The sequence below is a fragment of the Taudactylus pleione genome, unplaced genomic scaffold (assembly GCF_031769625.1).
Source record: "Taudactylus pleione unplaced genomic scaffold, aTauple2 ptg000560l, whole genome shotgun sequence".
Lineage (NCBI taxonomy): Eukaryota > Metazoa > Chordata > Amphibia > Anura > Myobatrachidae > Taudactylus > Taudactylus pleione.
Window position 1 is genome coordinate 3,185,479 of NW_028284962.1, and position 12,759 is coordinate 3,198,237.

At 42.2% G+C, this 12,759-nt stretch overlaps 1 protein-coding gene and 1 pseudogene across 1 annotated transcript in view; one reads left to right on the plus strand and one right to left on the minus strand.

Annotated features, from left to right (window-relative positions):
* LOC148481827 (complexin-4-like) overlaps window positions 1-5,629 on the minus strand; it is a 29,420-nt gene extending 23,791 nt beyond the window's left edge. The window contains exons 1-2 of the mRNA XM_088452987.1: window positions 5,284-5,629; window positions 4,140-4,227 (exon numbers count right to left, since the gene is read on the minus strand). Coding sequence (XP_088309113.1) covers window positions 4,140-4,227; window positions 5,284-5,453 — 258 coding nt within the window. The 5' untranslated portion in view covers window positions 5,454-5,629. The remainder of the gene's footprint in view (window positions 1-4,139; window positions 4,228-5,283) is intronic.
* Window positions 704-2,020, plus strand: LOC148481828 (syncytin-2-like; annotated as a pseudogene).
* Window positions 5,630-12,759: the final 7,130 nt, after the last annotated feature.

Below are 12,759 nucleotides of genomic sequence, written 5' to 3' on the forward strand. Positions count from 1 at the left end.
AGCAACAGAAATTGAAAATGTTGTTACCTGATATGCCAGAAACAAACTGTCATGATGTTGAACATGGAGAATTTGTTATGATCAGAAATTTCTTATGCTCAGGTTGTTTGACAGATCGGTGGGAAGGTCCATATCAGGTGTTGATGACAAGTACGACATTGTTGAAAATAGCAGAAAGAGATACCTGGGTCCATTCCACACACTGCAGAAAGGTCAACTATCCGAAGGAGGTACAAGGCGGAGTCGAGACAGATAACATGGACCTGTCAATTGCGAGCCTGTTCTGGGAGAGCTAGATACTGCAGTGTATAACACCTGAGCTAGAAATATGGGCAAACCACTATTCCAGCAATGGAGTGGCGGGCTGGAGTTGTGTTTTTGCTTCCTTCCAGGGTTCTCATCATCCTTGTTTGTTTCAGGATTTCCTGTTTCTGTGATGGAGGACAGATGATGGAGAGGGAAGCTGATGGTGGTATCGATGGAGTGGGGTCGGGAGAAGGAGCGATAAAGCAATCAGGGCGGTATATGGTCAAACTCAGTACAGTAATTGTTAAGAGATCTGTTATCCAAGAGACTTGGAGACAATGTGAGGGGTTATTGTCTGATGAATACTGTGTTTGTGAGTTCTGTGGATCCCTAGTTGATGAAAAGTGCATCCAACGGTGCAAGTCCAAGAGTAATCTCTATTTGGGCGGGCACTCACATGCCTCAGGGACAACATAATGTAGGATTAGTACCATTCCCATTAAATTTCTCTGAGGATCTTGAATTACATGGGGGAAGACAGGTGGATAAGAAATTTAATATATCTAGGCCCCCCAATTTTAGGCTCCACCAGTACCAGGTAGATAGATCCCTGTTGTGCTTGAATATCACTAATTTCCGGAAACCAGGAAATTGGGAGATGACCTGTAACAATCAGACAATGACCTTTTCACACAGAGCTGATAATGAGCCTATCGATTCTGAACTTGTACGCAAAATTATTACAAGTGGGAGATATTTCCAGTATGGGTACACACATAGTTGTGATAAGGTAATGGTTGGCAGAGTATCATTAGGGTACTGTGCAGATGTTATACAACCAGAAACGTGTACCAGGTAAATGAGGGAAAAAGGGTCAGGATTCTTTGTTAGGATATTGTGTTCAATGATAATGATGCATTCTGTTCCTTACTTACTCCTGGATGATTTGTATTTTATATGTGGAAGGAAAGCATACAAGTGGCTCTCTCCGAGTTCTGAAGGTTTATGTTTATTTGGTAAATTGATCCCAGAGGTTATGACACTCACACATGATGAAATGATTGGTATCCATAGAACCACACCACCTCCATATGTACACACACAGTATGAGCATCATGACAAAAGAAATATCATACCTGGTGAAGAACATACAGCCACACAGTTGATTAGTAAAACAACTGGCTTCCAAATATTGGTAGCATTAGATCCCACCAGGATCACTTGGGGAACTTTAAATTTTAGCTATATTCAGGACCTGGCTAAATTAATAGATAATATCACCGAGATGTATGATGACACTTTCAGGTATACTGGTAAAGAGCTACAAGCTTATAAAAAGGAGTTGGTACAACATAGGCTAGTGTTAAACTATTTAACATCTATTACTGGTGGATACTGTGTGACTTTGGCCACCCAATTTGGTGTCAAGTGTTGCACATACATTACAAATAATACTAGTGACCTCAAAGAGGTGATAGACCGGAAAATGGATGAAATCCTACAACTGAAGTGGGAGTTTCGAAAGGACCATAATATTTTGTTGTATGAGACAGAGGTAAAGGTAGAGAAATGGTTCTCTTGGTTAAACCCTGTAAAATGGTTCACCGGTCTGGGAGAGTGGGTACAGTAGATGGTTGCTAGTATAGGTAAATTCCTTATTCTTATACTGACTGTCATTTTAGTAATTGGTTTAAGTGTCAGATGTATTATTGCTGTGTTGAAGTATGGAAAACGTACCACTAGGATAGGAAAAATTAAATCATGGTGGTGGTGAGTGGTGGTGATATGGGTACTAAGGTTGATAAAGAACTGCATTACAATCCTGAAATTGAATGTGCTGTCAGCTAATAATAAGTGAATAGGCTAAGTCATGTATAATAATAATTATTTTAAATGTTCCGTAAAACAACCTAGATAATGTAGTCTCAATTCCCCCAAACTTCCTTTATAGGTTCGATGAGATCCCACATCCTACCCATGGTCCTGTATAGATCTGCTGAGTGCGTATAAGGGTTGTTCTACCCTCTTGAAATGCATTATTAACGGTTCAATGACCAACTTGTGTCACAACGTTTAGAACATTGAAAAATAAATTATTATGCATGACTGGAAAGGTTAAGATCAGAATGTGATAGTTTTATGTTTGCTATCAAAGGGTGGACTGTCGAAGTCAAATAATTGAGTATGATCGATGTACAATTATTATCTGATGATTTGGTCATCTATAGTCTGATGAACGCTACTCTGCATCGGCGCAATCCGATGCGCACAAATGTGTATATGTATATATAAAATATAAATTAATGCAGGTTTAGTCAGTGTGTGGGAAAGAGGATTATGTGTCTGTGTGTGTATGTTAAAAGGCACACAGATATTGGTATGTGCAGAGGAAGACCATTGTCAGAAACCTGCATATCTTTAGCAATTGTATGCCTTTTGTTCAATGCTAATGTAGTTAATAGGAACTGACATTTACACTCCAAATAAGATCAGACTTCATGACTCCAACAAACATCTGCTCGTCTCCTCTGAGCAGTGCAACCTTTTTGTTAAATGACACCTTGGAATTTGGTTAAGGCAAGCTTAATGTTAAATATGCCAGAAATGGATAAAGTTAGGGATATATATATATATATTAATCCATTACACATATACTGATGCACATAACAAACACACATAAACATATATGCATACACATAGACGCTCATATGTGTATCCACATGCGTAGACATAGACGCTCACATACGTACTCACATCCATACATATGAACATTACACGGACGCACATATGCGTACGCATATGTATAGAATGGTTCCTATTCACTACGGTTAATAATCAGAGTTATTTAAGGAATTGTGAGATTCCGGAATATGTACTTAAATGAGATCTGAGGTTTGGAATACAGTGGACAGGTCGTGTTTGGTATTATACTAAATCACTCTTTATTCGCAGATCTCTGGTTCTATCGGCAAGGAGATTGCATCATGCGTCCCCTAGTTATGGATCATAGGGAGTTATTGGTTAGCATGTTACCATTTTGTATGAAGTGTCTGTAGCCATTTTAACTAGTTCTTCGGTGGGAAGCTGTTGGAGAACTAATGACACCATATGAACTAACCAATGACCAGAGTGACCTGAAGCAAGAACCAATGAGAATCTGTTAGTACGTGCCTTTGTTGTCTCTGTAATTTGTACCAAATATAGGCTTGTGAGCTGGGTGCAGTATGCAGTAATTTCTCCATTTCTTTGGGTGACGGTGACCGCAGGGTTCAGGATTGAAATACTGCATACTGGGACCAGTAGCGCAAAGCATATGTATCGGCCATACTATATTCATTGCTTTAAATCTTTCTCTGTTTACATAAATAACTTTTTGTGCTTTGGAACTACAGGATTGGACTGGAAAGCAATTCTTTCTTAAGCGACTTGCAGCACCAAATAGCAACTATTAGGTATCAATAGGAGCTCCACAAAGCTGGTGAGTGTTAACTATAAAAATAATTTCAATAAATAAAGATGTTTATAAGTTATTAATGTCTTCTTTGTATTATTCTAATCATTTTTACATCAAAGCTCTGCCTCCCCTGACCGCACGTCTCTGTTTTTAACAAATCAACAGATTCCTGAGGAAGCCTTGGAAGCACAATGCCATCCAAGTATACAAACAATTGGGCAGCAGAATAAGACCCAAGCAAATATAGTTATCTCAATTTGTTCACATTCAGAACAGTGTCATGTCACTTTCTGTATTGCAGGAATATTGACATAGATTGCAAGATTTATGAACATTCTCTTGTAACAGCAAAAGCCATAATGTTTTATTTTTGATTGTATGTTACACAGACCACAACACACAGACTTGCATGGACAGACAGATGCAAGTATACCCCTACCTGTGGAAGTCTGTACTTGTCTCTCATGTGCATTCTTACCGATGCCCTCTCTGCTTTCTTGTGTGCAAAGGTGTGATCCCGTTCTATCCTGTGTACATACAATACTGTGACATCAGTGCATAATAACATATTTAAATCTCTGTAGACCATTTATCCTAGGACATCACATGTTTGGTTATTATAAAGTAATGCTTTAACATCTCATCAGGATATCTGATGGTATGCTAAAAACTATATAGGACAATGCAGTTTGACAGAAAATAGGGGAAATAATGCATGGTTGTACATAACAGACTGATAGATATATATATTTTCAGGGCCGCAACTAGGTGGGGCTGGCGGACACGTGCCCCAGGCGCCAGATTTAGGGAGGTGCTGAGGAGACGGTCTGAGCCGATGGCCAGATGGACCGGTCTGGCCACTGCTGCCGAGGGGGCCCGGGTGGCAGGAGGTGTGGGTTTTCAGCCACACACCCGCACTGGCAGAAAGCCATCCGCAGCCCTTGAGAGACACAGCAACGCCGTTATTCTAATGTGGCACCAGTCGTGAGCCAATCGAAGCTTACGGACCAACAGATAAAATCAGCAGCGGTTGCCGGTCCACATGCTCCGATTGGCTTGCGACCAATGCCAAATTTGAATGGCAGTGGAGCTGTGTCTCTCAAGGGTTGCAGATAGTTTACCTCCTGGTGCGGCCGAGCAGCTCCAAATCCACACCTACTGATGCAGACGAGAAGAGGTTGGAGGGGGATGAGGTGAGAGACACTGGGAGTAGCATAATGTGTAAAGAGCATCCTCTGTCAACATAATATTACAACTTGAGGGGCTTTGCTGTGTGTGGCATAATGTGTAAGGGGCATTACTGTGTGTGTCATACTGTATAAGGGGCATGATATGACAAGCTGAAGAACAGGGGGAAAGACACAGGCTGCTGCAGTGATATGGGAAGGGGGGGGGGACACAGACTACTGTAGAGACACCAGGGGGGTTTCTGAAAGGAGTCTATAGTTATGGCAGGAGGAGGGGGGGGGATGCCAAATTACTGCCTTGCCCCAGGTGACAAAAATCCTAGTTTCGGCCCTGATATATTTATGCCAAGAGCACATATTTCATCCACATTTTGTTGGTGAGTGAGGAACACTTACTTTTCTTCCAGCAGCTGTCTCTGGTACTCCTCAAATTCTTCTCGTGTCATACCCTTGGACTGTGCAGTCTCTTTCCCATCTGAATTTTCCTTTGCCTCTGTTTCTCCCCCGAGGTTATTCCCCAAATTCTTCATGGAAGATCCCATCATAGTTTTCAACATGAAAGCCATGTTTGTATTTCCTGTTTCACAGGTTTCCCCCAAATAATTCCCACTCTAGCTTACACCGCAGAAGGCAAAACCCTCAGAAGCTATATTGATAAAGCCAAAATATTTCACTATTACAGAGTAGTATCACGTTTTCTTCAGGACCTACCCAGTAAGAATACACTGCTGCTCATTTTCTCTTCACCCTCAGCATTTCTGACACTGTGCAAGGTGAATGTGTCCCTGCACAGACAGCCTTAACCAGCTTAACGCATTAAGTATTAGAGAGGTGGAGACACCTGTATTTCCTTCTGCAGACATTAAGATTGCATTTCCCTTTGTAGTAACCCTCACCTGCTTATATTGACAATATGAGGAATAAACACCTGCAAAGAAGGGATCACAAGATGAAGCTGAAGCAAAATAAATAAAGCCCTTGACGCTCTCATTAACGGGGGAACAGCTTGTATATAAGATACAGATAAGATGTATGTAGCTCATCTATGGCCCAATGTATCATTTCTGCATTAATTTTTCTAAATCATTCCACTATTATCTCAGATCTTTGCAGTGTGAAAAACAATTTTATCGGCGGAATATAATAAAATTATTCTGAATAAAAATGCAATGCAAAAAACACTGTGAAATGTGAATCTAGTCTTGAGATGTGTTGGTTATTGCAAATTTGTAGGCCAACACCCTGGAATTTGTTGCAGTCATCCAAACCACAAACAATTCCCTCATGCTCTCACTCCTCCAAGAGGAACATGAGAGATACTGGCTCATTTCTATTGGTTACACAGAGACACATGGTAGAGCCAGACCTGGACCAGTCCAGACAGAGCATCCACCATCCTCCTTATCTACATATACATGCTGACATCACACAGGTATGCATGCAGCACATCAGTGCACATAACCTAGCCCACTTATGAACTGCAGCATACTGATCGCATCAGGGCCTACAGTGCAGTTCTCTGGCTGTCTTAGCCACTGCACATGTGGCAGCAGGGGCCTGGGAGCCCAGAAGCATTTCTTGAGCACTGTCATGTGGATTATGCATCCAACTCTTTTACAGTGAAGATAAATTCAATGATATGATAATTCATGGATGTAATATTTATGGCTTTGGTTTCTACTTTCTATGACTTTCATTTTTAAATATAACCCAATTCTCAACAACCCAAAGCATCAGCTGACATTCCACGTATGGAGTGCTATTTCCTGACTGGGTCCAAGACATGCTTGTTTACTGTATGGTTATGGAGGTTATTTGTTTTATGTTCTAATATCTGTCTACATCGCCTTAATATTGGGCCTGATTTACTACTGATCGCAACTTGCGTTTACGCACGTAATTGGCCAATTCTTCGCATATGTATGCATCGCAGTGACTACGCATACCCATCACAGAGTGATTGACAGGAAGTGCCATTTGTGGGTGGTAACAGGGGGGTGGTCGACGAAACACAGGCATGCCAGTACGTTTGAACACCGTTGCAGGGGCATGCATAAATTAGCCACTGCAATGCCATATGCAGCCCAGTGTTCACAAAAATGCGCTATAGCACGTATTTTACCCGGGATTGCAGACCAGGGACTCACTTTTAAAAAGTGTCCGGGTCCCTGAGGACGCGCTGTGCTGTGGACAAACCCTGACAACCTGTGAGGGATTAGCTGCAGCACAGCGCGTCCCCAGGTATCCGGCACAGCCGCCCTGCAGAGAAAAAAAAAAAAACAGTGCTCTCGAATATGCGCCGTTCGCGAGCCAATCGGAACTCGCGGACCAGCAGCGGCTGCTGGTCCGCAAGCTCCAATTGGCTCATGGCCGGCAGTAGATTTGAATGACGGCGGCTATCTTGAAGAGCTGCAGTGATATCCCTGGGCTTCTACGTTCAACAGCATAATGGGATTCCCCCCGGTTCCTGCGCCACTTACCATCAGCAGCCTCTCCAGATGCAGTCACAGAACAGATACAGGTAATTCAGGGCACTATTGACACTGAATATCCACAATGACAAATTTAACTGCTAAGACTGGCTAGCTGCTTGACAATAGACATTACTGCTAGGGATTTCATGTTTGCAAGATCATTCTGCTTATATTAATACTGCTGACTTTTTACATGTAATCAATTCTGCCCTTTGACCCTATAGTCACGCTTGCAAATTATATGGAGAGAGTTTTCTATCTGCTGGCAAGGATTTTTATTGCATGGCATCATGTGTAAAGGCTGGGCATGTGACATAATGTGTAATGGGCATTACTGCATGGCATAGTGTGTAAAGGCCAGACATTACTGCATGGCATAATGTGTAAAGGGCAACACTGTGTGGTATAAATGTGTAAAGGCTGGGCATTACTGCATAATGTGTAAATGGCACATACTGCATAATGTGTAAAGGGCAATACTGTGTAGCATAAATTATGATGGGACCCATAATTTGTCAGGTAGGACCCCATTTTTTTTTAAAGTGGAGGGTCCCTGGGACCCACATATTTTGTCACTCACCGCGATCACTGCAGCCTGAGGACTCCTAGCGTGTGATGAAGTAAGCAGTTCCTGAGTAAGGTCAGAGCTTGTGCAAGTGTGCGTGAGGCTGCGATGGTACTCCATTGTACCGATGGTTTCCCAGTCATACTAAGGATTACGGAATGTGTGTAAAGTAAAGTTGGCATCCTTGTGTAGTTCTGCGAGGGAATAGCGATTGCAATGAATTAGCATACTATCACAGTTGAACTGTGTGCGTAATCGCTATGAAAGAATGAATCAGGCCCATTGTCTATAGTTTAGCAAATATGACATTTCACTTCAGAGCTGAGTTTTATATTAATAGAAAAAGTAGCTTTTTCCAATACTGAGAGATTTCTGACTGTTTGAATAAAATTTTAGTTAACAATACAATAGGTATAACGTCTGCAATAAAATAAATGTGATCATACAATGAAAGCACAGATATATAGAAATAAATAAAGAATTGAGAAAATCTATTGCTAAATTAAGGCCTCACTCAACTGATACAAAGATATATATTGGGACAATATTGTACAAATAATATTTATTTTTATTCCAGGGAGCACAAAGGGGGGGTTGAGATTAGCATTTCCATATTCCTGCAACCACTATTGTGGGAGTGGCTGCAAGCGCGTATGTATTCACAACCATGGGCCAAATGTAATTCGGTGAGAATTTAGAAAATGTGAGAGGGCCAATGTAATAGAGTCCAAGAACAGGCAAACTCGAATGTTTTTCAGACTCAAAAAGCCCTCACAATGTAAACTCTCATCCAGATGTTTTCCCATTTTGAAAATACACTTGACCACTGTAATAGTGTGAGATTTTACTGCTAATCTCTCACATTTACTAAACTCTCACCCTATTACATTTGGCCCCATATCTAATTCAGGCCCACAGGCTAGTAATATTTAAACAAAAACAGCAAATATATTTAATAAAAATTGTACAGTCCTCCTCATTCGTTTTAAAACTAGGCTTAAATAAATTTATTGTATATGAATGTATGTCATGGTTGCCGACATTCTGGCTACCCCTTCTAGGAGGGTGCAGCCAGATCGGCATGGCAGGGGGGCATGGCCGGCGCAAGGGGCCACGCACTCTTGTCATTTTGGTCCTGCCCCCGCTACACAATGCCAATATTACAGGCATTGTGAAGCAGGGGGCGGGGCAGCCAGATGAATCGTGTCACCGCCCCCCCTCGCTGCGGGGGTTTCTCAGGGTATCGCGTAGGGGGTCAGAAAGGTCGGTGGGCACCAGGAGGCTTGCCTGCCTTTCCGGGGGGCCGGGAGCAGCACCCGATTTTCGGGAGGCTCCCGGACGAATTGGGAGGGTAGGCAAGTAAGACGTATGCCCTGCTTCCTGTTGATGTAATGATCAGTGGCTGTGGCGAATGCATATATCAGACTAAGGGCCATATTCAATTTGGAGCTGTCATCTGAGGTTTTGCCGTTGAAAACTTATCGCCCGCGTATCCCCGTATTCAATTCCAAATTGGCGAAAACGGGACCGGTGAAAACTAAATTGGCGAAAAGTCCTGTAGTTTTTGGCCAAATCAGCCTGACACCCCCCTAAAGATGCTCTGGTATTTGGGGTTTTTAAATGGTCTCAATAGGTGCTATTTAGCGTCTTTGAGCAAGTGGTGAAGAATAGCATTTTGCTACTTTTTTTTGGAAAAATAAGTAGTCCCATCAAATTTGGGGTACATGAAAATGGGTGCAAGCATAGTTCAAAATCACTAAAATCAAGCTTTAAAGTGCACCAAAAAACGCACCTTCAGCAAGCACCTGCAATAAAAAAAAACCTCCCCCATACTTGCAGACCCCCCCAAAGGTTATTTTGCTAGATTCTGAAGTTGTACCCCCACTTTGAACTTTTTCGCCCACTTATTCAAAGTGCTTTTTTGGGGTGTCCTTTGTGTTTTTTTCAGCGTTTTTTTATGCAGTTAGCATCAAGGGGGGTGTACAAAAGGTGCAGAGTGGTTTCCGCACCTCTGCACCCCAAAACCGCAATTCTGCATTTTCTTCCGCCGGGTATTCATAGGCGAAACTTTTTTACATTGCATTGCGTTTTCGCACTGTCGAAAAGCCACTAAAATTGAATATGGGGATAAGTGAAAGGCAGCGAAAATGACGTAATTGGCGAAAACTAAGCGTTGAAAATGGCTTTTCGACGCTAATTGAATATGGCCCTAAGAGGGGAATTCATTTAGCCCCGATAATTTTTCGGGTGCAAAAAGTTGGACTTTTTCAAATTTTTTTTACCTCCAATTAGAGCCCTTTTTTCAGCGCCCAAAATATTATCTGTTTTCGGGCGATCATAAGTTATCACGGACCTATGTGTTTTCACTGCCCGATCCGCAAAAACAGGATAATTATCTGAGATTTTTTTCGGATCCTGCTGCGGTCCTCGATAAGTGCTGCAGGCAGCCGTGCTTCGGGGAGGCCAATTAATCCACGGTAAATGACTGAGTTACAGTACGCAGATACTTGGTGCTGGCAGGCACCTCAATACATATGTGGACAGCTGCGACATTTGCAATTGATGCGTCATGACAACACTATGACAGCATGATCATACACCTATTCATTTGTCACATCGTGAACACAAAATTACTCAGGAACTCAGGCTTAGTAACATATCCCTTGTAAAATAATTACACTATATAAAAGCGAAATTTTGTCCTGTCTTTCTATACAAATCCACAGTTTACAAGCCACAATCATGAAATTTTACATACGAGCGTATTAAAACACGGCGGAGGCAACTAAAATTTTTTTAAATCTAAATTAATTACGGTTAGTTTTTAATTAATGAAAAATCCCAATTTTTGCATAGCATTCGCCCTCTACAGGTCAGGTACGGAATTACAAAAGGATTTAGCTTATCTACTATTTTTTCTTTTCTATCTTCTCTACTATATCAAAGCGAAAATTTGTCCTTCTGTACTTCTGTCATTCTATACAAATCCACAGTTTACAAGCGAAGATCGTGACATTTTACATACGAGCGTATTAAAACACGGCGGAGCCAAGTAAAAAAAATTTACATCAAAATTAATTACTGTTAATTTTTAATTAATTGAAAACCACAATTTTTGCTGGACGCTCATTGTGGGGCCTCACAGCATATGGGTAGGGCCTCGGAGCAAGCGTTTTGTGTTGTCACGATCTTAATTTTTATTATCAAAGAGAGCTTTAGCAGGCTTTGCCAGCATTCTCAGCTCTCTGACTATACCAAATTACGCAACAACATTTACTTCTTTCTTCCAACTGTGTCAAAATTATGACTTTGCAAGGACCCTGCTGTACTGTGAGCTGCCAAAATATTACACATGGAATGCTTCTCCCAAAGTTTTTCTGCGCAGATAACAGGGAGTCGCTATAGATGGTCATCCTGGTATCAGTGCAACAGAAGCTCTTGGCCGTGTTTACACTGTACATCCTACAAATTTGGAATGCTTCTATCTCTGAAGTTTGCTTTACACTGTTACAGGTCCTACTTCCTTCGAAGACCTTAGGACTGTTGATGGGGAAGTTTGTCACACTTTTCGTGAGGCCTGCCTAAGGAGAGGTTGGTTGGAGGATGATGTGTAAACAAACATTCTTAAAATCCCGGGCAATTCTGGGTACTCCAGCTAGTCTACTAGATATTCTGATAAATAAGTAATTGTTATGTTTTCGTCAACAGTCACAGATTGTGAATAATCACTTTATTTCTATATAATGTAACATTGCCATTCTAATTTAATACTTATTTTTACATGTACTGTACACCTTTTATAAGCATTAGGGGGTCTATTTACTAATAATCGCGGACCAGCCACGATCATTATCTACCTAACTCGCCGGGGATATTTCAATTTTTAATAGAAATATCCCCGCTGTGTACAACGGGGAACTCGCAGGGACAGCGGTTTCGGTAACCGCTGTCCCTGCGAGTTATATCCCCAGCATTTAGGAGAAGTGAAAGACTTCTCTGGGAGAAGCTGACACTGCGCATGAGCACAGTGTCAGCTTCCGGAGCCTGCCGGGAGGCTGTGGGAGAGAGATCGGAAGATCTCACTCCTGCCCCTGGAGCCCCCATAGGCTTACAGCAGTTTACACCATAGTGAGGATTTACACCATAGTGAGTTTGCTCCGGGCATTGCTGTAATCACCAGCTATTGTGGCCCTGTCCCGTGTGAAGGGGAGGTTAGGTTTAGGCACTAGGGGGGAGGTTAGGGTTAGGCACCGGGGAAAGTGGGTTAGGGTAGGGGTTAGAAAAATAAGAGTTTTGGTATAACATACCTTTGTTAACTCTTTTTCTTCGAGGTCCATGGGGTCCACAGCCATTATGTTGGGGTATATGGATTTATCCAGGCACCAAACAGTTAATCCAAGCTCTCGGCTCCCAGGATGCACCCGGTCCTCCCCATATACCCCGCCTCTGGTTACAGGGTGTCAGTTTGTTATAAAGCCCACCCAGAGAAGGCAAACAGATAAGAAGGAAGGACACATGTTCTCTAGACCAATCTCTCACCAAAGAGGGAAACACCCAGAGATATAAAAAGTTACCCAATAACACCAGGTGCATTACGGTGGGTGTCCTGTGGACCCCATGGACCTCGAAGAAAAAGAATTAACAAAAGGTATGTTATACCATAACTCTTATTTTCTTCTTCGGGGTCCATGGGGTCCACAGCCATTACGTTGGGGATATACCCAAGTAGTACCCCTAAGGGCGGGGACGCTCCTGTCTCGGAAGAAAGGAGGACCCTATGCCTGAAGGAGGCATCCTGAGAGGCAAAGGTATCAAATGCATAGCCGGCTTCCC